The sequence below is a fragment of the Hakea prostrata genome, chromosome 4, assembly GCF_041222555.1.
Source record: "Hakea prostrata isolate BN-2017 chromosome 4, UWA_Hpros_2, whole genome shotgun sequence".
In the NCBI taxonomy this organism is placed as follows: domain Eukaryota; kingdom Viridiplantae; phylum Streptophyta; class Magnoliopsida; order Proteales; family Proteaceae; genus Hakea; species Hakea prostrata.
The window spans coordinates 52,899,312-52,927,204 of NC_142603.1; the positions used below are offsets into that span (position 1 = coordinate 52,899,312).

At 38.7% G+C, this 27,893-nt stretch overlaps 1 protein-coding gene across 2 annotated transcripts; it reads right to left on the reverse strand.

The window, feature by feature from the left end:
- Positions 1 to 561: 561 nt before the first annotated feature.
- Positions 562 to 25,992, reverse strand: LOC149019560 (uncharacterized). Of its 2 annotated transcripts, XR_016173095.1 has the most exons (14): positions 25,609 to 25,992; positions 20,167 to 20,304; positions 18,258 to 18,339; positions 17,476 to 17,552; positions 15,120 to 15,226; positions 10,802 to 10,928; positions 9,205 to 9,321; positions 9,016 to 9,107; positions 7,668 to 7,734; positions 7,455 to 7,533; positions 7,259 to 7,350; positions 4,847 to 4,990; positions 1,297 to 1,511; positions 563 to 1,160 (listed from the first exon to the last, which is right to left on the reverse strand). XR_016173095.1 is itself a non-coding variant. In XM_089153543.1 (13 exons), the coding sequence occupies exons 1-13, from the start codon at positions 25,768 to 25,770 to the stop codon at positions 1,371 to 1,373; spliced, it is 1,425 nt and encodes a 474-aa protein (XP_089009669.1). In that variant the 5' UTR covers positions 25,771 to 25,992; the 3' UTR covers positions 562 to 1,370. The 2 variants fall into 2 exon arrangements, 1 of the variants encoding a protein (XP_089009669.1); XM_089153543.1 differs by having other exon boundaries at positions 562 to 1,511.
- Positions 25,993 to 27,893: the final 1,901 nt, after the last annotated feature.

A 27,893-nucleotide genomic window follows, 5' to 3' on the forward strand; every position in this document is an offset into this window, starting at 1 on the left:
TTGCCAATTGAGGAATCCGCCGCAAAGAGAAAAGCCAGAAAAGTGTGGCTGTAAACCATACAATCTGAAAGCCTTTTGACCTGAGAATTGCTTCGATCTCACTCAGCTCGATCCATGGAGCAGATTATTTGGATCACTGTTAATTTTCATATGAAGTACCTACACCTTTGGTTAAAAAAAGAGTTTTTTTACGTGGAAGTCTCTTTATTAGGTCATAAACTAATGTTGGGTTTTCTTAATATAATATATTACGTGTGGATCCTAAGTATAATGCAACACACAATTTATTTATAAGGGGCATTTTAAGGCCCCTCCATATTTAAAATTTGAATACAATTAACGACGACTAATAGTGTTAGTCTGATTAAGACTCACGCATAATATATTACACTAATTTTTTCCTATTTTAAAACCCCACATATGTTTTGCTTGACCTTTATTTTGTGGTCCACTAAAAGGAGACCCCACTATGGCCCACATGTTTTTTTCCCACCCCTTTACCCACCCCACCTGCAACAAACGCTGTAAGGAGAGGGCGTGGACACACATAAGAAGAAGAAGAAAAAGCAGAATACCACGGAAGGTAAGTGGGGAAACAAAATTCCACTTGAAAACAACATTTAATTGATTTGTATTCGTCAGCTAAACAGCAAAGCTCCATTTAGCGGTTGAAGCCGATCCACGAGTAACACAGAGATTTGGGGATGGGACATCAAGAACTGCTATCTTGTAAACACCATCCCTTTCACACACTACTTCAATTAAAAGGTAATCTTAAACAAACACAAAAGTTTAACTACATGTGATGGTGAAAAACAACCAGCGAAGACCTGAGGGTAGCTGAGAAAGCTGATGTGACAATCACAGAGGACCCATATCCCATGGGATCTGGTTCCACCATGGTAAGTAGCCACCTTCATCACTCCGCCAGTTTCACATTAGAGAGGTCAGACATATTTTCTTTAATTTTTGGACTGCAAAGAAGGGATTCAATATACAGAAAAACACCCGTGGGAGGCAAGCAATGGATACTATAGATGAAAGCCAGAACTCGTTAGGATATGCTCACTGTGTCTTTACGGTGAACCAAAATAAACTGACTTGACTGGGGAACCAGTAAGTGTCAATAAAAGCAACATATTCCGCTAGCCCAGGGTAGCCTGCAATACAAGTTATGAATTGTAGGCCAGATCCAGACAAGGTGCTTTCTCCCTATTCCAGGTAATCCTCATTTAAAGCTGAGTAAAAGAAAGTGAGATGAAACATAATTTTGAAGCAATAACTGGAAAGAATTACCAAGGACATGAGCAGATATACATGACAGAGCAGCAGCTATTTTGTAGATATGCTTTGCATGTGAAACAAGTCGGCTAAAGTTTTATATATATCCTTTTCATGTGAAGGAAGCCTGCAAAAAGGCACCAAAATATAATCTCAAGCAATACAAATGCCAGGGTACCCCACTTCATTGATTGAAGCATGTTCTGCAGTAATGCCTCAGTGCCATCAACCTGCAAGTCAAATTTGAATAAAACCAGCTTAGAGTTTGGTCTGGAAAGATGAAAAGAAGGGCAAAATACATGCACTATGAAACAACTACATAATTCTAGAAACAAAATGAGTTCCTTCATACCCTGTCCTTCACTACAAAATCTGACTCTTTGAGGGTTCTGGTAGATGGTTGTTCCGAATTTCAGCTTTATCATTTGCTTTCACAAATTCAGAGTTGACTCATGTAGATGACTGCAACCACAGTACGATATGGAAGTTCCTTACTGCTACATCAGAGCTAAATTCCATGAGAACGAAGGCCAGCCGGCCAAAGTCCATGGCATGCTCTTTTCTTTTTTTTCGGAAGAGGGTGGAGGGTTGGGGGGAGGGGAGGCAGCTTATAGTGAGGGGGTTTTTACTTTGAATAAGAAATTAGTGAATTTCTTATTTTCATTAGTTAACAGAGACACAGATGAATACTCAATCTCATCTCTTAACTCATTTCATATCTAACCCCAAAAACACATTCAGGACTCAGGCAGCAACTCTTGTGGATAAAATATCCCTTACTTCCATGACAGAACTGCGCAAAACTTTCCACAATCCAATATAATTCATGTTTAAAAATTGGATCTTTATAGACATAGAAGTTCCAATCATGTCACTGGTTCCTGGCCGAAAGAGGGCTTAATACACTTCACTTGTAGTGGAGGAAGAGCTGTTTAACTTCCTACTGTTTAACTTCCTAACCCAGTGATATTAATTATGTTAGCTTCCTACTGGTTCCGTTAGTTTTGACATCAAACGGACAGAATTAAAAGGACAGTAAAAACTATATTATGAGGTTTGTTTCATCCTAAACGAAAATAAGGTGCGTGAAGTTTCTTTAGTAGTGCCTCTATTTTATGAAGTCAGGGAAGAAGAATGTTTTCACCAATTTATGCTTTGACATTAACCAAATGGAGTGACAAGAGAAAACTGTAGCCAGTAGCAATCCTAGCTCTATTTGCAAATATTAATGATTTTCCCCCATCCAAATGAATGTTTACTGGCATTTCTCCCAAACTGGATGAGAGGTGAAGATAAAGGTCTATTGTGACCTTGGCTCACATCTACAACTCAGATATCCTGATGGTCAGCCATCACTTTTTCGTCTTGTATAATTGCATATGGTTGCCTATAAATAAGATCTCCTCTAGCTTCTTGGGCGGGCTAGTCCTCTAGAGAAAGTCTAGATTCTTGGATGGCTTGAGTAGAAAGAGTTACTGAGGGATTCACTTGTGTCATCTGCCCAAACTGTTCCTTCAGAGGTTGGAGCTTTGGTTTCGACCGTGTTAATTAAAATGGATCCAAATTTTAAGTCCGTAGGGAGTAGATGAGATTCATGTCTGGTGCTTGGGATGGATTAGGATATTATTCACATAGCAAAGTTCTATTTGTCTACTCAATTCAGTGAAAAAGAGAGACTAGGAATTGTTTTATGAGTCAGTGCTGATGTTTAAGTCCAACTATTAATTGGTTACTTGACTCTATCACGGGCTGTGTTTGAAGGAATTGTTTTATGAGTCAGTGCTGATGTTTAAGTCCTAATATTTATTGGTTACTTAATTCTACCACAGGCTGTGTTTGAAGTAAATTCACACTGCAATAACTCCCGTCTTCTTTTGAGTTCTGTTCATCGCATCATTCATAGACCAAAGCAAATCTCCTATTTCGTCCCTTTCATTTCCCATCACAGGATGTTGGAATATCAAAACCAACAAACATTTTGCCCCTGGTTTGTCAGGAAGATAGCCTAGACCTTGGCCTGTGTTCTAACCAATCAAATTGTTAACTCCCAATCTAGGATCAGGATTTGATGGCTGCATCAAAAGGTCCATATGAAGGCCCCCTGCAGGTACAAGAAAGAAAGTTGGGAAGAGTTGATCCACACTCTAATGAGAGATGGCATTAACAAGTACTTGGAAGCACCACGAGAGCTGACCTTCCTTGTTAGCTCATGAGCCTTACCCTTTTGCATGGGCTATCTATTGATGGTAAGCCCTCCTTGATTATTGGGAGTTTTAGGGTGTCGGGATCCAGTTGTGTGCACAATGGCTTTTAAAAATTTGAAGCGGACTATCAGTGGGTCTGGCACTCCTTAATGTGTAATGTAATGCAAAAATATTAATCTTCTCAACATATCATGAACTACCTCTTAAGGAATCTGCGCATCTGGTATTGGATGCTTGATTACTTCGAAACAGCTTCCAACAATTTAAAATCTCCAACCAATATAAGGAAGGAAATGCTAAATTCTTGTGAGATGACCTGAATCAAGGATAATGTTTTCAATTGTGAATATTAGCATCTCCAAAAGTAGACCAGCTTGGTTTAGAGTTTAAGTTGCATCATTCCATCTTATCAGTTGCGGGTTTGAATTTGGGAAATGCCCTCCCCTGCGAAGCAGGGTAAGGCTGCCGACATTTGCCCTTCCCAGACCCTGCAGCAGTGGAGTCTTGTGCACTAAGTTGCTCTATTTGAAAGTCCCGAAAACTGTGTTTCCCTTGACAAAGAACTAGATGGGAGCAGAACTACCCTAGAATGACACCTTTTATTTAATGGATTGACTTTTGATTGTCACAAAAAGTTGTTTCCTTGAGAGAATAATTTTCTATAGGGAACCTTTTGGTTAGACTATTTAAATAGCTTGGGAAGTTGAAGATAAGGACAGTTCTGGTATGAGATAAAAAATTATCCAACTATTTATTAGCTTTTTTTAAACATACTTCTGTAAGATGGTCATCAATATCAGTTGTCTTCGATCAACAAAATAATTTGGGTTGGTATTCTAAAAGTGAATTCAGGTATCAAAATAGATGATAATACTGAACTACAACCTGCAGAAAAAGAATGACATTAATCACCTTCTACTATTCACCAAAACACCAACATTCTCTCCCCCCCCCCCCCCCCCAAAAAAAAAATCATAATTCAGAAATATAACTATCATCCTGGACTCAACAATCTCAACAAAAGTTTGCTTCATAGTTGTCAAGGCATCCAGACACCCTTCACTAGAAGGGCACCTTGCTTGTTGGTTTTGCCTTGCCTTTTTACCTCCAACACTTAGTATTTGCCTATATGCCATAACAATAATAGTGTTGATTCTTTATTTCCTTATCCAACAAAGCCCTCACCCAAAATAAATAAATAAAGATCTTCAACTTTCATTCAATGACTCACCCTCCCCTGCCCCCCCCCCCCCCCCCCAAAAAAAAAAAAAAAAGGAAGAAACTTTCAATGACATTTTGAAAATAAGGAAAGCAATTTATGTTTAACATTCCGAAATAAAAAATTTATCGAGAAGTGTTACCAGGTTGTTCTCAGGTGAGTGCCAATAAAAGCCTTGTACTGCTGCCGGAAACAACTCACAGGCAGCCAAAGCATAGACAATGAATGCATTCATCCCCATCCATTCAAAAAAAATGATTGGCTTCCTAAACTTTTGGGCATCAACCTGCACCACAATTATTCCCTGATAAGAAACCTAGTACATTAATATCACAATACAAAGGCATCTTTCAACAGGGCATTTAGCATTCACGGATATCTCTTCCTCAAATAAGTTTGGGTATCAAAAGTATAACCAACCAATAACCTTGTATCAGAAGTTTCACAATTTGATAAAGGAAAATCCAAATACACTATTTCATTGTGTTCAATCTCCAGTAGCTTGTAATAAACAAATGAAAGAGGAAGATAGTTCATTTTGGGGATGCCTGGGAAGCGTGCATTCACCCGCGGAGGAGGGTTTGGAGATGTTTCATTGTGGGAGAGGAGGGGTAGAGGTGTTTTGTTGTGGGAGAAATTTACTTCACCTGTATATACACAAATTTTTTCTCTATTGCCTAAAAGATGAGGAACTCTCAACACTTAAGGGGAGGCAGACAGATTCTGGCCTGCAAGTCTTAATCATGGACTTGATACTGATCTTCAGGATTGGATTGCCCACCCAATCTAGTTCCAACTAGGCTGATACTTGTCTGGTTAATTGAAGTGGGAATGCCAAAAACGACATATATTATTTGGCTTGGCATTTTTAAAATGGCTCAAATTTTGGTGGGGTGGTCAAAAATAACGTCAAACATTTTGAGAACAGAAAAAAATTCCAAAATGGAGAGTCCAGGTTTTAAATATGTTTACATTTGAAAAGTACTAGACCAAACAAGTAACAATATACACAAGTAAATTGTTGAACCAATGCATGTTTTTCATATTGCTGTTATTTTCCCGTCTGTCATGTGTCATTCCCCCCCCCCCCCTTCCAAAATATACTCCCAGTCCATTCTTTCCCATCTTTTCATCCCCCACCCACCTTTCCTTATAGACCTTAGTTTTCCCTACTATGTTTTGTTGCATCCATGTAGCTGTTGTTATAAGAAATACTCTTTTTCCCTCAAAAGGCAAAAAAAAAAAACACATGTTAAGCTTTTATATATTTTGGGGTATTTTTTCCAGTATCATGGAGATTGTTTTAGAATACAGCAAAAACAAGAACAAAAAGGCATAAAAAAAAGTGCATTCTATTAACTATGGTCTGGATCAGCCAAGTTTGAAAGAATAGGAGGGTCACCAGGCCTGGCAACTGAGGCTTTCTTCTTTGGCCTTCCTTTTCTTTTGGGTTTGGGCTCCAGTCAAAGGAGATGAGTTAGTAATGCGAAAAACAAAAATACTACCACCCAAATATGGAAGGCCCTGACTAACTCAAAACCCAAATCCTTAAGATGCGCATACTCAGCCCCCCAGCAGGATTGGTGGTCAACTGCCTTACTGCCCCCCCACCCCCACAACTAAACAAGCAAAAATAATTTGAGATTTTTCACCAAACAATGCCACATCTCAAATAAGTGAAGCATTCCTGCTTTGGTTAATAAAACTGACCAACCCTAGTTCCTTCAATAAAGATTAGATTCATAACTGTGTCCCCATTCTAATCTCCTCCTTGTAGCCCCTGAGTAACTTGACTCTTAAGTATTCCCAATCTCTCATCTTTTAAGGAGTTGAACTACCCTTTGGCTCATAGGCCACAAAGATCAATGCTGACAATTATCTTCTTTCCAAATTCAAATCCTCAAATTTGCGATCATTAACGAACTCACTTCCCCAACAGGAAAAATCTCAAAATTTTTAATTACAAAATTCTTCACATTGGTGGTACTATTTAATTATTCAAAAATTCTTGATATCGGTGGTACTATTTTAATGTTCAGCCACCATTGGGTGGCTCTGTACCAACAAAAAGGTCACATTAGGTCGACTTAGGAGCTCAGCTCCTCCCAAGCCTCCACCCTCCCCCAACTTTGAATATCTCATCAATTTGTTGAAATGCGTGCCATGAACAAGGTAATATGGGAGGACAAGCTGCAGATAGTCCAGCACCTCTAGATTTTTTATATTTTTGAACCTGGGTTCTATTCTTCATCCATCAAAAAAATGAGTAACTAATTTATGACAGAACCGATCTGACCTTGAAATTTTTTTTAGAGGGAATTAAGTAGTGATATTGTGATAATAGTTTGAGAATATTTCACTCATCTTTATTATTCAGGTGCTTGCAATATGCCTTCCCACCGTAATAGAAAGATAGACACCAAACCTCTATTTACCCCAACAGAGACAAACCAGGACGAATTTAAAAGTGGAAGTATATAATCATAATAAATGGATTTCAAAGGCTACCAATTTTCTAAAACCAAAATGACATGATATACTAATTTGAACTCACGATGTAATAAACTATCATTAAGAGGACGCCTGATGCTCCTGTTGTGATGCATAGATAGCTCAATGTGTACAGTGGTTTACTTAAAGGAATACCTAAACAGAAACGAACACAAGCAGTCATTACTCGTTAGTCAGAATACAGATGAGCCTTGCTATAATATATCATGCAAAAAGCCCACACAAAATAACAACAGTACCTAAGACCTCCATAACACATCCAGAGAGTAGTAGCATCACGGATGACATTGACCACAAGAAGACTCTTGGTGTGTGCCCCTATTGCAAACAAGCATACACATGAGCTAAAGAAATAAAGGAACGTAAGTAAAATAAAATGCCCAGTGACTTTTAACATTTCATATATCAACAATTAATTTTAAAAGCATAACCACCAATTAGCTGGATCATACTCTAAAATCCACAATTATGTGCCCATAGTGCAGTCCAATAAAACAAGTAACTGCAGCCATCAGTGAGCTGAAAATTAGATTCATCAAGAAAAGTCAGCACTTAAATAACATAATATAGCAAGAAGGGAAAAAATGAAAAAGACATCATACAACCAGAGGCAAAAGACAAACTAAAAGACACCATATATATCAGCACTAGTATAAATGGCATCAACTCCATAACAAAATTATGACTGATTGTCATTATCTCATAAAGTTAATAAGCACAACAGCTTTGAAACAATTTGAAAAAGCATTCTAGTTGACTTGAAAATGTTTTTTGATGAATTTCCTATTAGTGGGGTAGTAATTCAAATGAAGATAATGATGTCTCACCCCTACATCCATGGTTTAAGAATTCTTGATTCATTAGAAGCAGAGAAAGTAAAACAATCCTCAAGCTGGATGAGATAGGGTGGAAGCTTGACAATGAAGGTTACCATCTTTTTAAAGGTTAAAGATCTTGAAGTGATGCAAACCTGAAGCATCAGAAATGGTTTAGGACGAGGGGCCTAACTCTGGAAGGTTGCTCTGGTTACTTGGAAGGTGAAAGCTCAGGGTGGCTAGAAGTGAAGTCGGATAGCGAAGAGAAAACTTTTGCACTTTCTATGCTTCAAGGCAAGGGAATCGAAGAAAAAGCACTTCTCATCGGAATAGGAAACCGCACGGATGCTGTAACTCAATCTTTTCGTCTTTGGAGACCTTTCTTTATTTTAATAAAGCCCTTCCTTTTCTTAAGCGCGCAGGTTGATAAAGGGTGTTCTGCGCTTTGGTGACCGCTCTTCATGGGTTTACCTGTTTTTCTTCTTCTTATTAACTACTTAGGGCTGCTACACTTAAGGCATTGTGGCAGTGTACCATGTGTGATGTAAACCCAGATTTAGAGTTAAGGGTAGTATTGGAATTTCCCTAAATCTAAGGGCTGCCCAAGAATTCCAGCAAAGGGAAGTAAGTTTATAGGGTTTGTAGGGTGAATTCTAGCACTCTAAACTTTGCTATAAGTCAATTTCCAGTATCTTAATTTCAAAAAGAAAGGACCAAAACATAAGGTTTTAGAGTTTCAGTTGGGTGGGAGGATGGGCTGCCCCTGCTGTTCTCTAATTTCAGAACTTGTCTCAAAAAACTAAAATAAACAACTGTGTTGCGGAAACCTTGTGCCATGTTTCCTATCCTTTGAAAAAAAAAAGAGAGAAAGGAATACATGTGAAATTCCATTGCCCAACAGCTTGAATAGTTTTCTAGACAAACAACCAAATGATATTCCTGCAAAAGAAAATGCAGGTCCTAGCCAAGAAGGATGTCGGCTAACCTTAAGATGCCCTCTGGATCAAATGGAGCCAGGCACCATCCAGGTGAATTTGGTGGAAGAGGTCCATAATCGGGAGACTTAATGCTACATTCCTGGTTATAGGACAAATATATAACTCCAGAAAGATAGTCTTGCAAAAATATTTATGTATGTGAGGCAAAATAGTAATCAATCATAAGAATACACAACCTTTGTCCTTCTATAGACAGGATGTTGGTACAGATGCTTTTCACCAAGAAAAAACCGGTCAATTAGTCCAGCTGCATTGCAAGGAGGTCCAAGACTGCCCCTCACTCCACAATGGACCTATTAACAAAAGAAGAAAAAAATATTTTAAGGCAAGATGATGAATATATATTGACATTGTTAGTACAAACTGAAAAAATCTCGAGATGAAGAACAATCCTTCCCAACACCTTTTATTTTAGGAGGGCAGCGTCTTAGTTATTGGAATCTGTATCCATATCGGTCGCAGTCAATGCTGAGACAGGTCAGCAGTATCTCGCGTCTAGACAGGATCATTTTACCCTCAAAATAATGACACCTTTCTTTTTTTCATAATCTATCCTCACCTGTATGAATACCATAGCTAAAGTATTGGTATCAGGTACCAGCAATATCGGATATATATTGGATACAGTGACACTGGTACCTCAAACCATGGTTTTGGTTTTTTTTTTTTTTTTTTTTTTGGGGGGGGGGGGAGTGGATAACCGGATTTCAGTGAGATGGGAAGACAACATGCGCGTGTGGATTTGGATACCAGTCATATGGAGACGGATGACAGTAATAGTGCACCTGAATCAGTAGACCACATTGTGAAATTGACAGAAAGAACACTGGCAAGACCACAAGAGCGACAGAACAAAACCATCTCAAATAGTTTGTTCCATTGAATCTAACAAAGTTCATCTGCAAAGAGAAAAGATCATGTTCACAAATAACTAGAGCCTCCTCCAAGGTAGACGAACTAGTAGAGGTGGTGGTAGGAGTTCAGTATACATAGTGCTGATCCGGAAAAAACAGTATCTCAAACAAATCACAGATCATTCATACAGAAGAAATCACAACATCAATGAGTATAAAAAACTACTAATGGGAGAAGGAGTGCTCACCACTAAGAGAATAATATCAGGGAGAGAGAGAGACACAGAAAAAAGGAGGAGGTTAGGGAAGGGCCCTACAAAGGTGGTGACAGGGTGGCGGAGGGACGTGAGGCCCCAGGGATTGTCACCAGGGGAGGCCTAGGGACTCACAAGTCACAGCAAGGTGGTGGAAGGGTCGATGGGGGGTGGTGAGGCCCTAGGTGTGTCACTACAATAGAGCGTTTTGATCGTCCTTCCAATGGAAGATGAGACTACCTCGTATCAAACCTAGTACCCAACCTCAATCATGTAATGGACTCTTTGCCTACTATTTTAGCAGTCCACAACTTTCAACATGGACTTTTCAACTACTTACTAGACCTTTGCCCTCTAAATTGTCATCAATTCCAACAGGGCTGAAACTTGACACAAGATCTAAACAAAGCATTACTATGGTCAAAATGACTAATTGGTCAATAGAAAAAATGTGTGATGAGATTTATTATCATCAAAGAATTGGATAAAAGATGGTGGGATTTATTATTTTACACATAGTTAACTAAATTCCCAAACCAAAGACAAAGCACGAACATCTCGAGTTGAGAAGGAAGAAATTTAAATATGCAGTTTCCAACATAGGCGCCACATCAGCTACAATCTTATCAAGAAATATGTGAAAATTTTGTGGTATTTCAACTTACAATTTGATTACCAGACCCATGATTTGGCACTGAGGAATTTATGCTTGGGAGTTCAAATTCCCAGTCAGGAACATAAAGACCATATAGCAAGCTCATGTAAAGAACGCAGAGTGAGAGAGCAACCATACTTCAAAAAAAAAAAAAAAAAGAAGTCAGTACATCGTAAGAAAAATGAAGCAAATTGATAGAAACGTTATTCCCTAAAATCAAACACAATTAGTAAATGGAATGTTAAGTCCCTTCAAAGTATTTAAGCAGTTGGTTAGACAGCAGCTTTGGTTGAACATATAGAGGAAAAGAATTGCACACACACACACACACACATATGAAGATAGGTTCTATCATAGAGTATTATTTTCCCCTTTTTCCTGATAAGTTTAAATATTGAACTAAAAATAAGCAGACAAAAAACGATGAGTTGGAGTTCCAGTAGAGCACAATAAAAAATGACGACAGTTCTTTCCTTTGCATTACAGAAGCTAAGCTCAATCAAACCTTAAGTAAGGATGGGAATCATCCCAAAATATAACTGAGAAAAGGCAATGGTATAAAGTTTCAGAGCTGTTCTCACACAAGAAAATTTTGTCAATATTTACCCTCCCTAGAGAACATGATCTCCCCAACCCAAACCATACAATCAGCAATGAGCAATATAGCTTGGATGGTAGTCCATACCCCACATAGAGAAAGGAGCATCCTGGAAGCCTTAACAATTCAACATACATTTAGCCATAGTCATCAAGGCAATGGAGGACCGGATGTGTCTCAAAGTGCTTAGGCAATAAGGCACCTGTCTAGGCGACCAAGTGTTACTTTTTATTTCCCATCTATTCTAATATTATTTAGTATGCTACAATATATACCTAATGTAAGACCAATTGCACTTGTGGCACCAGAGAATCGAAGAAGAGATGGGATAGAAAGGGAACTACCTAGGTAAAGAATTTGGAACCTTGCAGTTCTGCCCCCCCCCCCCCGGGGTGAGCCACACATGCTAGCAACACTATCAAGTCACAATGGCTCAGGGCCTGGTTCTTCAGACAACCTATACCCTAGGACAGGTCACTACCAGTATGTATATGAGGCCATTCACAGTGCAGCTGCAGAGGACTACATCAATTTCTTCTCACACACTATGATATGACATGCTCTGTTATGCAGTCAGAAGAAATGCATGTTGGCTCCATTAGACCAAGAGTTGGACTTGATCCAGCATATCATATCTCATATTAGCAGACACGACTGTATTGTTGGGACTTGGGAGACGTAGCAGTCAAATGTCTATTGTTACCTGTACTTTGTGGTTTGTACTACTTTGTACTCATAAATAGTTGATCAATTTATGTTTCTTCATTCATGGTACATAACTAACTTGTTTTTCTTGCCCATACTATCTTCTAGCACCCACACAAGAAAAAATAGTACAATGAGAAATGTTACGCAAGGTATATTAAATGGATTTTATTTTTACGCTCACCCGAGTGTGCAAATACAGAAGAACAATTTCTTGTGACCAATCTTACAATATGAAAGTTTGCATATGTTTATATAAGCAAAAACAAAGGTTCCCATGAAGTATCGGACAAGGTTGTCACAACACCTTCGCGAACAAAGGTGACAGTAGCAAGACACCTAAGCAACCAAGGCACCAGTCTGGAAAAAGCCATGTGGATGTCTAAGAAGTGCCTTTACAAGTATGGAGCCTTGATGCAGCCCTAAATTGAAGAGACTCAAATATGGCCAACTTTCCAAAAAACTTAATTCAAAAGGCAAGGATTTAGAGTTATAAGATTTTGGGAATTTTAATTGGTATACATAAAGAACATAGGTTATAGTGGTTGGATAGTTTTGGAAAGATTTACAGTAATGAGGTGTATGGATGGACGTGGTAGGTTACTAAGAAATGGGATGAAAAGTTATTACAATGGGGTGAAACATGGAGAAAACTTAAGGTAATGAATATAGGGAAGATCCCTAAAGTTTAGGACCATTCTAATGGTTAGATTGGTATAGACCTGAGTTCGAAGTTTGGATTTCTTGGGGAGGTACAAAAATTCAAGAGAGAGGGTTATCACTTTGGATTTTGGATGGTTTTGACGTATACTCTTGATTGGGAGAAGGGGATAATAGGTATAAGCTATAGGATGGATTTCTAATCGATTCTAATGGTTTGGGCCGGAGGTAGTAGGTTTTAATGGCTAGGGTTTAAGGAAAACGAAAATAGAAAAGAAAAAAGAAACTCAAGGTTGGGGAATTTAGAAGTTTAGAAGATTAGATAAAAGAAGAATTGGGGTTTGGGAAAATTCAGCTTACTTCTATTGAAGATAAGGTTGATGAGAAAATATATTCTTGAAGAAGGGGAAGAAAAAAGAGAGAAGAACAAAAAAAATTAAAAATCATATAAGAAAGGGAAGAAATTGCATGAGTGTGTGTGTGTGTGAGAGAGAGAGAGAGAGAGAGAAGAAAGGAAGGGAGACACTATATCACTGTTCTTAATTTGTACCTCACCAGCAGCAATAAACTAAACTCAAAAGTCAATTCATCAAATCATCCTCTAATAGGTGGGGAATACATTGCATAATATATCGACTTTCTCAAATGCCTAATTTGACTCCTAAAAGCACTCCTAATCACTCTTGAAGACTCAATAAGGTAAATAAAATAAAGCAAATTTTTATATAAGAACCAAGTATCATAATCTAACTCAAACACTAAACCAACATTAAATTTAACACCTAATCCGTGTACCATCATTACCCCCACTTTATGAGCTTACAAATTAGGCCATTATATCAATAAACCCAAAAATAAAAAGCTTAGTCTCTATAAAACCCACCCATGGGCCAAAGTTAAATATTTCAAAGCCCAATTGACCATTTTGGACATTCTTAACTGCATCAACCCAAATATGCCATTTTGCCAGCAAAATTTCTAACTAAAAGAGTCTTCCAAAAAAACAGCTTAAATGAAACTTCAGTATTTGTCTCATCCAATCTTTACCAAAATAGGTCTACTAAAATGAGAACTAGAACTATGTTCCTAGCCTTCCACAACAGAATTTTTACAGTGCAGCTGTTATATGCTAATCTGAGTAAACCAGCCAGAGGTTCTCCTATCTATAAGATTAGTAATTGGTAATTCCCAACTAAACTGGTTCCGTAAGAGTGATTAAGGGTTAAGGATTCTACTTTATTCAGTTTCATACTTTAAAATCATTAAAATCATAGAAGCATGCAATAAAAGCTGAAATTTCAACTGAAGTTGGGATTGAGGGTTTAGAAATCCTTTAACATAGTAGAGATACACTACAACAACAACAACAATAAGCCTTGTCCCAACTAAATGGGGTCGGCTACATGGATTATTGCTTTCCAATCAGTTCTGTTTGAGGCCATGCTAGATACAAGGCCTAAGCTATGCATATCCTTTCTCACCACTTCTCTTAAGGTTATCTTAGGTCTACCCCTAGCTCTTCTAGTTCCTTCAATCTGGATTATATCACTTCTCTGTACAAGGGCATTTATAGGTCTCCGTTGAACATGGTCATGCCACCTCAAACAACTTTCCCAAAGCTTATCACTTATGGGAGCAACTCCCAGACCAACTCTAATATGATCATTCCTTATCTTATCCTTCCTAATTTTGTCACTCATCCATCTTAGCATCCTCATTTCTGCTACACTGAATTTATCTATATGATTTCTTTTTTCCCTTAACATCCCAAAGGCGGGGGCTCTACACTCTGCACCATACATCAAACGTTTTGGTCGAACAATGGTCCTATGGAACTTTCCTCCTTTAAGCTTCCCCCCTAATGGAATCCCACGTTTTTCCAATCACACAAGACCTTAAGCTTTAATGGAAACGCAACACACCTGCCCATTTCCACTTCATCCACCCTATTTTAATTCTTTGGAAAACGTCATGCTCAAATCAAAAAAATGAAATGAATGGAAAAGAAAAACTCAGTTGAAAACCAAGTTTTGGCTTGTCTTTCAGTAGGGTGTACAACTCCAGAATTGGCAAGAAATAATCTTGATTAATCATTCATAACTACAATCACATACAGAGAAAATGCCAAAGCATTTTATGCTTCCATTCTCAAAAGGATTTCCCTATGTATTCATCAGGAAATAAGTTACATAATATTTCTAACATTTACTATTAGAATTAAACTTCTACCAGCAGCATTTATCTGCATAATTTCTATGAATTCATTACTCACTCAACAGAAGGATGTAATATCTAAAGAAAACACTATACAAGGAACAAACCAGTGACAAACAGTGGAAGTCAAATGCCAAACATCAGTACCAACCCCTGAACGTAGTACTTCTTCACGAAAGCAATTGTAGTGTCAACCACAGTATCAGTGACAAGCCAGATTTCTGAAATCGCGGCTAACAAGTATCCAATTGAGATCCTCTGTTCAAGAACAAAGCAGTTAGCAGATGCATAGAATCTTTTCTTGGTGAAATTCCATGCATTTTCCAATGTTCCTGAAAATCGCCTAAAAAAATATAACTAACTTAAATACCCCTCTCAAAGATTTGAATTGCTAGGAATTTTGTGGAGAAATGGCTTTTAGCTTTCAAATTGTCTATATCAAACATGTAAGGTATCCACAAATTAGTGACACAGAACTCGGTAAGCAAACAGCAGAAATGGTGTTAAATAGAGTGTGGAGGCAAAACAAGATTTGGGTAGTGATGCAGATTCCCACCAAATTAGGCTTCTCTCTTAGGAATAAGTCCAGGGTATACATGTTGTGTCTTTGATCCCATGGGTTTTCTATAAGATAGGCCACCCTTATGGCCTAAATTAGGTTGCATACAAAATTAATCCCCTCCCCCCAACACACCCAAAAAAAATCAGTTGATTTTTATGTAATAAATCAAATTGGTTTTGCTGTTGGGGCAAGGCTTGTTGTTGTAGAATCAGTTTTGCTGGTTTGAAACATTGGTTCAATTTAAGTAGTTTCCCTGTTTGGTTTTAGAGAATATTCCCTTTTTTTAGCTGCTTTATTTCTTGTCAATGCAATTTGACCAAGGGGAGACCGCTTCATTGATAGGCCAATTAGGGGTTTGGGCATTAGGCCATATCGTGAATAAAGAGATCTATGGGTTTTTTCACATGCACACATGAAGGGTGGTATCCTACAGAATTTTCAAATTGAAAACTTTGCAGGCTGCTCTGCAAATCTGTTTCCTTCATTGGAGTTCTTGTGTTTGATCAAGATTGGTGGGCTTGGTGTTTGATCCAGCAGACACCTCATGGTTTAAAGCCCCCTTGTTGAAGCACTCTCATTCAAATTCTGTGAAGATCTCCTTCAAGTTCTTAACCTAGATCTGGTATTATTGAAGTTTCTTTATTAAACAAGTGGCAGCCCAGGTTCTTCAGCAACAACAGTGAGCTGACAACATAACAGCCCATACCTCTCTAATTTTCTACAGCTTTAATTTCCCTGTGAATCTTGTCAAGAGAAAAGACCTATCCAACCAGACATGAAAACTCCAAAGTTGGATTGAATACTCTCCTACACCCATCTGAGAAGTCAATCCAACGCTCAGCCCATTCTTTCCATTAAGACCTTTGCAAACCCCATCTCAACTTATTTCCAAAACCCTAATCTCACTCAGACTTAAACCAACTGTCAGAATTATCCACAATTCTAACTGGTTACCCCCCATAGACTCCTAACAAAAACATTCAAATTTGGTTGAGTTCTGATCAGACAAACCTAGAATTTCCACATCATTCTCTTTCAAGAAATCTAAAACTCTACCTGTAAATTGCTGTCAAATCAATTCCATATACTTCACCCCCATTAAAACATTGTGAGACCTTCACTGTTATCCACTACACCATCATTTGACATAAACCTTTCACTAAACCCCAGTCCAATAAAATCCTAACCCTAATATGACCCAATACTATTTTTTGGCCTAGTCAAGCCCACCTGTTCATAGCAGATTCTGGTCATTTACTTCTACTGGTCTCCTACCAATCTAGAACTACATCAGGTAGCCACCCTCTCTACCTGGTATAAGGCTTTCTTAAGGTTGAGTACTCAATTAGGAGACAGCAAATGATAGTAAAAGTTTTAGGTCACCTTGGCACTTTAATGTGCTGTATTGGACATACTAGATTGTGTGGCATTGTAGATGTTTACCATGAGTGCAAATCATTACACTTAGGACTGTAGCCCATACATTGTATCTAGTTTGTGTGCTAATATAAGCTTAGACTCATCTAAAGTCTCCTACATATTCCATTTCAAAGTTATGGACAATGTGAGATCTATTTAAGCTATTACTATAAATAGATTATCAAAGGACAAGTTTTTATTAGCAGTTATCATACTTACAGTCTCGTACCAATAAAATCATATTTACAGGCAGATGAATGACAACACTAATGTCTGAACCTATGAAATGAATTGCAAAATGGATGAACATTGTACTAGTGATTAAGTCAATATCACAATGTTTCAACATCATGACAATAAGATCATAACCCCCCCCCCCCCAAAAAAAATTAATAAAAAAATAAAAGGCCAACAACTTAGAAAACCATTCAAATGAGATGAGGAAAAGTATTTTGTCCATGAAACCACATAATAACAGAGGAAGAGAGGAAAATATTCGAACCGATGTTCTATTCAAAACTATTACCTGCAGTACACCTAACCACCGTATATGATCTATGTCAACTCCATAATCTAAATGATTACGCCCATGGAAGTACCCACCTAGAAGTACACAACTCATTAGTAGCAGTAACAGTGCCAAGCTCATGGTTACCAGGCAACTGAAAACTTGAAATGAAGCACTATCATTCTCATTTAGTAATGAGTCATCATAGGTGACATTTTGAATCAGAAATATCAAACAAATCAGGAAAGCAAGTCTTCGTTGAAGCACCAACTTCCAACATTTATGGGTCAACCAGAAGAAAATGAACCTATGAACTGGTGTATATAGCTGGACTGATCATGACATTCTCCAAATATGGTGCTCAACTTGGTGTCACCTAGTTGTCAAGGCACCTGACCACCGCCATGACTTCCCTTCACACTGCTAAGTATGTTCAACAGCATGGTTCTATTTGCTTTATGGAGCAAATGTAAGTAATTTGGACTTATTGAAATATTATCATGAATATGTAGATGAATAAGGGCCATTATTGAGTGCTGGTCCCACCTATGTGGGGTCCTGGGGCATGATTTTGAGATCAGACCTAACCTTTGGTATTTTTATACAAAGTGGCGCCCTGAAGACTCAAACCAGGCATTTGCCTTGGCAGGCCCAAACTTTAGTAAGGCAGAACACTGCAACGAACAGAATAATTAGACCAAGAGAAATCACCTGATTAGATAATAAAGGTCTTTTGAGTCACTGTTCTCTGTACCTATAATGTGCAGTGTGCAAGAATTTAGAGGTGGGAATAGACAAACCTTGCAGCAGCACACCCAAGACAAAGAGCTTAGCCGACCTCAGTATAACTTTCTTCGTTGCAGTTGATTTATTATTGTGTTTCTACATGGTATTATAAATCAAGATGGTAGCTAATGAAAAAGATATACCAAGAACAATGAGTAAACGGAGTAAAATTCTAAAAATAGAATAAACATCAAGAATCAAAACATTGTCTACACATATTATGCTTCTTTCCATTCTAATAAAGTGAAGAGAAAATTATCAGAATAATGGAAGGGAAATTTTAAAACCATGAATGACCTAAAATAAGAATTTAAAAATATGATTATTAATAAACTGGTCAAAAAGAAGGCTCGTCAAATTCATAATAAAGATTGAGGTACTGATTTCACAAAAATGCTACAGTTAATATTACTCTAAAGCTTTTGTGGGTTGATATGGTGCAGGAATTAGACACTCATGTTGCAGGCAGAGTAAGAAATCTAGAAAAAGCTGTCCTAGGCAGAAACTAGTAACAGACACATGATTAAGAAAAAGTCGACAAGTTAGCAGCAGAAAGAGATCCAACAACTACAAGTAGGGGGAAGTCAATATTGAATAGACCCAATTGACCTTTTCATCACCTGCCCCTTCCCCAAACACATTTGGACTCAGCCCCTTGCTTCCATCTGGCCCTGGTGTAGACATCCCCAGCCCTTTGAGATGGAGTGCTGCAGGCTCACCTCTTCTTTTGGTGTTTCCTCCATTGCAGACACAGCAGGGAGGTTGTTATTTGGCGCTTGAGTTTCCCACATTTGGTTGGAGCGGAACCTTTGCAGATGGACCCCCAAATCTCATTCCCTTGAGCAGATTTGGAAAGCCATCCGCAAGATGTCAGCTCCAAACCTTCTTTCCTTAATCCCAAACCCACATTAGACTCCCCAAGGGACATATTGTTGTTACCTGATGCCTAGATCCTTCTTTATTCTTTCTGAGGCTTTAATAGCCTTTGTGTCCCCCCCCCCCTCCCTCCTTGTATCTTTCTATCTTCCCCTTTTTGGCTGTTTATATTATATTTTTATTCACCCAAAAAACTATCAATTTTTTTTCAACACATGGGCACTGTAAAGCTCAACAATACAACATGCACATAATCACGTAATACATACATAACAGTGGCAACACATATTACATGGATAAATATATGAGATTTGGTCCCTTTTTTCTATCACAAGAAATATTGAGTATCCAATTTAGGGCAAGTCCATTAACATTTCTGCTAACTCTATATGGTCCCCAACAGAGGGACAATGGAATTTGTGTGAAGACTCCTACCAAAACACCTCTGGTTTCAACTAATTTTAGCCATAAAAAATAAAAAATGAAAAAGGAACATCACATTTCTGATGGATGACTGAATACAAGAGATGTAACAAGAAATTCACACACAATAAAAGATCAAGTTGAATATAATATTATAAAAGAAACTGAATAATTGACAAAAGACCCAAAGAACTGAAAAAAAGGTAAAAATACCATTATCTAAAGTATGTAGCCTTGCTTTCTACGAATAATATATATGTATGAAGAATCAACAAAATAAGTGCATTGCATAGAATTTCTTTTTCCTATGGAAGCAGAGGATGAGCTTACTCTTTTCCAATATCCCGCAGAAAGTAAACTTCCATTGGTGTTAGGAAATCAAAATTTTCATTACCATGAGAAAATAAAGTTAAAGGTCAACCTCAATTCAGATGAATCTTATAAAATAATACAAATGAAAAATATCACTGAATGATACTTCAATTTAAATGTAAGAACAAATAAAGAGGATTGTATCTGGCATTGCCCCAGTGCATCATGTATCATTAAGGTTCTTCACCAATCTTCATGAAATTGAATCAAATATATGTACCTGTAAATTCAAGTTAGAGTTCTAGAATTTACCTTGAATACCAAACTAATTGAAACACCAACACTGAAAAGGAAAAATGGCACTGCAAAGTCTGCAAGGGTAACACCGAACCATGGGGAGTGATTAATAGATGGAAATGCTCCACCAGCATCATCAACTAGAATCATTAACTGGATGAATCAGAAAACAAAGAAGAAAGATAAGGCAAGGTATTAAAAGCTAGTCAAGCTAAGTAAACAGAAATTAAGCACAAAGCCATTAATCAAAACAATCCAAGAATGAGCTTGATGAGAAAATATATCAAAATAATCCAATTCTAACAGTTAAACACTAACATCGAGGTTGACTATTAAGTAGCTCTAAATTTAGCACTATCTTTTAGTACTCATTGTAATGATCACCACATGCTGGCTAGTTATAATTTGTACGCATGCCAAACTCATGTAGAATCAGAATGTATAGCACAGGAAAAGAAAATGAAACATTACATTTTATGGTATCACATACAGGACTCTATGGTTCCAAGGAAACACTACAAAAATAAATTGACTTGAGCTTGGCTCTCAAAACCTAGTACGTGGTTCTTGATGGAAACTTGACTTAAAATTAAAGAAAATGAGTTTAAATGAGACAAGCAAAAAGCTTCAGAGGCTACATATTTGATGAAATTAGAATATGAGTTACTGGTCTGAATTTCAGCAGGAAAACCTTAAGTGTTTTGATATAAGGATGCTAGGGTTTCAGAAAATTGCTGGGGTTTTGACGAGAGAAAACCTGATTCAAAGCTCAAGCTAGAACTTCAGTCAAGGGAATTGCAATGTAATAAAATTACAAACAAAAAGAAAAGGATGTAGTGACGGAACTTATCACACCTAGGGTTTCTAGAATCAGTGAGGTCTTTGGGTTGTCATATTCAAGACCTGGAACAGAGTCTCATCTTCACCACCAATTAGTACTGTATTTGATGATCACGTAGCCAATGGACCTTTCTGGGTCTCTTCGTTTGTGACTTGTGTATTCGATTTGGGGCTGACTGTGTGCGGTTTGGTTTGCGGACTAACTGGTCTTCCGCGTTGCTTGTGGATGGTTGGATTGGTTGGCACAAGTCCCGCTTCCCTGTCGTTGTCCCCCCTCCTTGTCCCGGGTTCTCGGGGGTGCTGCGCGTTGTTTCTTCTGTTGTTTTTTCACCTCTTCTGTCTCTTTATATTCTTCTGGCTCACTTGTCATCCCCACTGCTACCCACCTACCTTTTCTCCTCCCCCACTGTCCTTGGACATCCCCTACTCCCCCCTCTGCTCCTTTTATTGCTTTTCGCTGACTTGGGCTTGTTCTTGTGGGCTGGTCTTCTCCCCTGTTCCGCCCTGCCTGGGCTCATTTTACCCCTCTGTCTAGCCCTGCGCCTGGGCTGTTTTGGATCTATCCTTGGCTTTGTGGGCTTGCCTTGGGCTTTTCTCTTCCTTGTTTGCTGCCTTCTGCATCCTCTCCCGCTTGCTTCGTCTCCGCTGGTTGTTTCGCTCCCCTCGGTCGTTTCTCGGTTGCCTGTCCGTGCTCTCTTCGTGGCTTCTTCCTTTGCGGGGCTGGTTTCTCCCGCGGTGGTTCTGGTCTCCCCTCTTCTGTGTTGTTTGGTGGCTTGGTTGGGGCGCCTCCTTTGTTCGTGTCTCCCTCTCGTGTGGTGTCGCCTGCCTCCTTCTTTGGGTGGTTGCGGTCCCTGGCTTGCTCTCTTGTGCTCCTTTTGTGGCCTCTCCCCTGTCGTTTGGTCTTGTGCTCTCTGGGTGTGGTCGGGGTTTTGTCCCCCTCGTCCTGTGCTGCTTCGTCTGGTGCTCTTGGCACTCTCGGCCACCTTGGCTCGGTTGTTTGTGTGGGTGTCCCTTGGTTGGGGTCTTCTCTTGTCGGCCTCCGCCCTTTTTGGCTGTGTGTGCTCCGTGTTCGCTTTCCTTTTGGTCCCCTGCTCTTGTTTGGTACCCTTTGTGGGTGGGGGTGTGGCTGGTGGGTCCTCTGCCTCCTTCGGCGCCTCTCTTCCTCGTGCTTGTGCTTGCTGGTTGGTTCTCTTGTTGCCTCCCCTCTTTGTGCCTGGTCGTTCCTCCGGTTCTCTCGTCTGGCTCGTCCTTGTGTCCGTTTTGGTCCTGCCTGCCTTTTCCGGGGACTTGCTTTGTAGACTTGATGTTTCGTTTGGGGCTGCTGTGTGCGGTTTGGTTTGCGGACTCTGGTCTTCCGTGCTTGGTGGTGCTTGTTGATTGCCGTCCCCTTCCCCCGGTGGTCGTTGTCGCCCCCTACCTTGTCCCGGGTTCTCGGGGAATGCTAGCAGCGTTGATTTCAATTCATAGTTGTTTTTCACCTCTACATAAGTCTCTTTATATATCATTCTAAAGAGACATAAACACTAATAGTAACATCCAACCACTAGCTAACACCACCTACCTATTAATAACTCAACTACACAACACCACTAGTCAAAACAATAATGGAAACATCCACCTACTACACCCCACTACTAGCTCCTTTTATTGACTTTTCAAAGCTAGACTTGGGCTTAGTTCAAAATATGTGGGCTGGTCTTCTCCCACTAAAGTAATCCAAGCCCATGAAACCATGGGCTCATTTTAACCCACTACAATAGTCATAGCCCATGCAAGCCATGGGCTGTTTTGGATCATATCCTTAGGCTTTGATGGGCTTGACCATTGGGCTTTTCTCTTCCTTGTATATGCTGCCAATTCTGCATCAAAAACCTTAAGTGTTTTGATATAAGGATGCTAGGGTTTCAGAAAATTGCTGGGGTTTTGACGAGAGAAAACCTGATTCAAAGCTCAAGCTAGAACTTCAGTCAAGGGAATTGCAATGTAATAAAATTACAAACAAAAAGAAAAGGATGTAGTGACGGAACTTATCACACCTAGGGTTTCTAGAATCAGTGAGGTCTTTGGGTTGTCATATTCAAGACCTGGAACAGAGTCTCATCTTCACCACCAATTATGAAAGAAGAGGAAAAAACCAAAATTGAGAATAATTCTCCAAAACAAGAGTAAAATATGGTGGGGAGTTGCATTCCATAAGAAATGAGGTCAGGGCCAAAGCTTTATTTATTGAGCTCATCCAATTAGACATCTCATTTATCATCTTGGGTAAAGAACATAGAAGTATATGGAGACACTTGACATCATATTCTGCTAGAATCCCAAAATTGAAATCCTGTCACATTTCTACACATAGTAGATATCTAGTCAACACTGTGTGTGCAGATTATAAAATCAACTTGAATTTACAAGATTTTGGCTTCGTTACTTAGAAAATCAAAAAAAGACCAAAATCAAGCAGAACGATGCAGTTCTAGATCATCATATCCTACCCAAAGAAAATGTCTGACAATAACATCGAGATTTTAATATATATTTAAATAAAAAATAAAAAAATAAAAAAATAAAAAAAATAAAAAAATAGAAGAAGAGAAGAAGAAGAAGAAGAAGATATTTCTGATGTTTGAAAAGTAAATGGATAGGCACAGCTGGAACCTGTCATAAAATACATTGAGTCTCATCAATAAGTGAACATAAATTAATCTAAAAAAATGCCATCTAGATTTGAACTGAAAAACAAGCACAAAGTTCTAAGGACCCTTGGTCCACTGAAAGAAGCAGATTGCCACAAATGAGTAGCCATCTTTCAAAAATTATGAGGTTAAATGTAAAAGGTTGAGTAATTAATTATAGGCATTAAGGAAATGCCTTTTAGACATGCACATCTGCTCTTTGAGGTTAGGGTGAAAGTTCTCAATAGTGAGTTTCATTTTGTTCTTCTTTACCTATTTCTTTTAACAGGTGAAGTTTAGTTGCTAAACTACTCTAAAGGAGAGTACAGCTATAAACTTTGGTTACAATCAGCAGATGGATAAGGAAGATTAATGGTTGAGGTTAAAACATGATGCCATTCTACAAAGAGATTTTCTTATGATGATATTTTGCTCCCAACCCTAATCAACAGAAAAGAAGCCAATTCAAAGGTCAGAGGTTGTTGATGATGTCTTGAACAAAACCCGCAGTTTCAGGTGACAAGCCGGGTAAAAGAAAGGAAGGCAATCAATATTTCCACCAGAATCTGTCGTGGCCCAAGCCACAAGAATACCATTTCTGCAGGTCTCTGTAGCTACATAAAGAATCACGAATGGCGACTCCCGTCCAATTTTTTTAAGTTTGATGTTCTTGTTTCCTATATTATTGTTACTCTGCAGTACTTGAACAAAAAGCGCTTGCACTGCACTACACAGAAAAGGTTTAAAATCTGTTGGGGTAATTGTATTACAAATTCTTCAAACATACAAAGATGAAATCGCAATACAATTGAGAGATGAAGATCGTCTTTAGCAAATTTGAAGAGCTTGAAGTAGCAACCGAACGAACCACTGATTGATGAGGTTGAGTCACACCTTGATGCTGTCTTTAAGGTAATTGATGCACCCTACTACCAAGGGTTCTTCGTACCACCACCTCCAAGATAAAGCAACCTCCAACTAGAAGATGAGGTAGTTCTTCAGTCCCTAAAGGAGCCAAAAGCTGGAGCCAACCTTAGACAACTCGAAAGGAATGAACTTTGTAAAACAAATAATGTGAGTGAGGAGAGTCCGATAGCACACAATATGCAAGGAAGGGTTGAGTTTATATAGGCCCAAACCACCCTCCCCACAGGGGAGAATCAATTCTCCACTAATGGAGAATCAATGGTTTGTCCCTCCTCCACTAATGTGATAAACCCCCTTGACCTAACCTCCCCACTACTTGGGAAGTAACTCTCATATTCACTTCTTTGGAATGAATAGGCTTTAACCCATTCAAAGACCTTAACCCCACTCTGGTATGGCCATGAATGGTCGTGGTTGAAATGAGAAATAAAGGTCGAGAGTTAGAATTTGAGTAATTCCACCATTCAGTTAGCCCACCTCATCACCATGATCAAGACCTTTAAGACCCATGACCAATGTCATGAAGAGCCTCATAACCAAAGTCATGAAGGGCCTCCTTTAACCAAGGTCATGAAGGGCCTCCTTTACTCATGGTGCCTCATTACCACCCTTACCTTATGGTGCCTCATTACCACCCTTACCTCAAGGTCCCACACACAAACAAAACAATTAAATAAAAGAAATGCAAAAACTAATTTTGAAACTTAATATATAGATAATATAGATTTTAATAAAAAACCTAACAAAATCGCTGCCAACAAGAAGTCAACAAGCGACTCTAAGGAAATCCTCATTTCAGTGATAACTAAAATTTTTCAGTAGCTAAGTTTTCCGTGTTACAGATACACTAGGACGATCACAAATAAGGCAACAAAATTATATAGAACTCTGAGTCTGTAACCAACAAAATTTTTGGGGGTCAACGAAGCGTCCGAACTCCGAATAAAAAGTAATTTCAGTCGGAGTGAAGAAAATAAACTTCTCAAAGAATTGTAGCTTGTAGGGAGATTGAGGCGTATACCGCAACAGTAAGACCTCGAAAGACATCGAGGGAGACAAGTCGTTGATTATGATCGGCAGTAGCAGGACTTGCTCGGTCTTGCTCGTTAGACGATGAAGTAGGAACTGAAGAAGACTGTAAAAGGGGAATTCGTTCTTCTGCAACTGCGACGATTGAAGACATCTCTCTCAGCTTTCAGGCCTTCAGCACGTAGCAAGAAGATTACAACTGCCGGCGGCAGCAGTTAGTTGGTTGTCGTGGTGCGGTCCGGAAGATCTTCCCAGTGCCCTTTTTTGGTTCAGGTGCTCTATCTATTGCTTAATGCCTTAATCACAGTTACACATTTTTATGATTTTACCCTCAGAAAGATAAAATAACACAGTATAACACATTCACACCCAGAGGCCAAAGCCGAAAATAGGAAAATTGGTTCAGTAATGCACACAGACTCTCGTGCGAAACTTGGACCCTCATATCTAAACCAAAATCTCGATCGACATTTCGATCCGGCGGCTAAAAATGTTTTATTTAACAGCGTTTTGTATTTAATGTGCATGACTGAAACAAGGTCTCGAAAATATAACGAACGTAGATGAAGTGCAGCAGTACAAGGAACGCCAAGCTCAAGTGGCCTAAATTACCTTTAACTCACGTAATTATGCCTAGCCCACAACTTAACAATCTCCAGTCAAAGTGCGACATCTTAATTAGATATCACGTTTCTTTGATTGCCGAAACCAACGAATTGGCGCAATTTCAGTGAGATTTCACCAACTCATACGATAAATTTCGTCCAAAAATCGTAATAAAAAAATGAAGATAATTGAAAAGAACCTCGTTAATTGCTCTATAGTTCCACGTAAGGCAAGTAGCCTGCCTCAAGTCTCAACATCATATCAACATTTATTGCTCAACCACGTCATTAACAAGGCCCAACCACATGGAACCCAAGTTTTGATTTCTGAGCCACTATAGAGAGGAAAATTTTGAAGCTCCAATCACTAACAAGTGCAGACTGCAGAGATGAAGCTCATCGGTGACAGTGTAGCTAGGTAAGAAAAGTTCATCGATCGGTTGACGGTGAACTAGTTTAATTCCATAAATTATTAGTGAAACGAAGCAAGACAAGGGAGGAGGAGAAGAAGAAAACGGAAAACCGGTGATCAAAAAGCAGCGATTTAGGGCTTTGGTGCAAGCAGAGCCATTATTTTCTTCTTCTTCTTCTTGATCAAAAAAATTAAGAAATGAAAAGGGGTTTCTTCTTGTAATCTACTTCGATCTTCTCAATTTTTTTTAGGGCTTTGGTGCGACTAGAGCCATTTTCTTCTTATTCTTCTTGATCAAAAAGTTGAGAAACAAAAAGTTCTTCTGTAATCTGTTAGGTAACAGATATTACGGGTTTTTTCTTGTAGATTTCAAAGATTGAGATGGTTCAAATGAAAGAAAGAGATATCCGACGAAATTTCAGCAATTTTCGCCTGTATTTCGCCAGTTCACCGGAAAATCGCCCCGGCGAGCGATATTTGGTAAATATCGTTTTCACCCCCAATTTTGGTTCGCTACCTTCCGAATTTGAACGAAATTCGCCGATACTTCCCACCTTGTCTCCAATTAACTCTAGTGTGAAATGACCTATTACCCTTCTAATATTAAATTATTATAATATCCTTGATTTTTATATTATACTCAACACTTAGGTGGGTAAAGGGATTTCCTCTTCACTTATATTCTTCATACACCTTGCTAGAACTTCATATCATCAAAAACCGCCACACCCCCTCCCCTTTGGCCACAATCGCCCCCACCTTTTCCCTTGCACTTGAACATCTGAATCGTTTCTTGGAATTTTTGGTAGGATTTCGTTTTAAACCTCTATTAGACCTAGATCCCCAAACTCAACTCTTCAGATTCATGTCAGAATCACCTTCGCATCATGGATCTGTTACCGCTAGAAATCTTTGGAAAAGCTCTAATCAGAAAAGAAGACTTTATTGCTTTTTGAATGTGTTCATGATTAGAGATTTGAATTCATAGTAAGAAGAATCTGCCTAAAACAAAATTTAAATCAGACTAAATTTTGAGAAATAATAGAACTCAACAACCCATGACTCCAACCTAACTCATGACTCCCACAAATCTTTATTTACCCCAACTCTACTTACCGATCACTCAGGGCCAACTCTCCCCCTCAAGTGGGTGAGAAGATGTCTTTGATACCCAGCTTGCAAAAAGAGTCATAAAATGCTTTACTTGATACAAATTTGTAAGCATGTCTACTACTTGGTCTTTAGATCTGACAAAGGGAA

What these genes read in the sequence shown, in the direction of transcription:
- LOC149019560 (XM_089153543.1), bottom strand. Translation starts at nt 25,770, where the DNA reads ATGTCTTCAATCGTCGCAGTTGCAGAAGAACGAATTCCCCTTTTACAG. An exon ending in AAGAAGTACTACGTTCAGGG is followed by an intron (nt 10,929 to 15,119) that starts GTTGGTACTGAT and finishes TTTTTTTTGAAG; the next exon opens with TATGGTTGCTCTCTCACTCT. An exon ending in ATGTGTTATGGAGGTCTTAG is followed by an intron (nt 7,351 to 7,454) that starts GTACTGTTGTTA and finishes GTTTCTGTTTAG; the next exon opens with GTATTCCTTTAAGTAAACCA.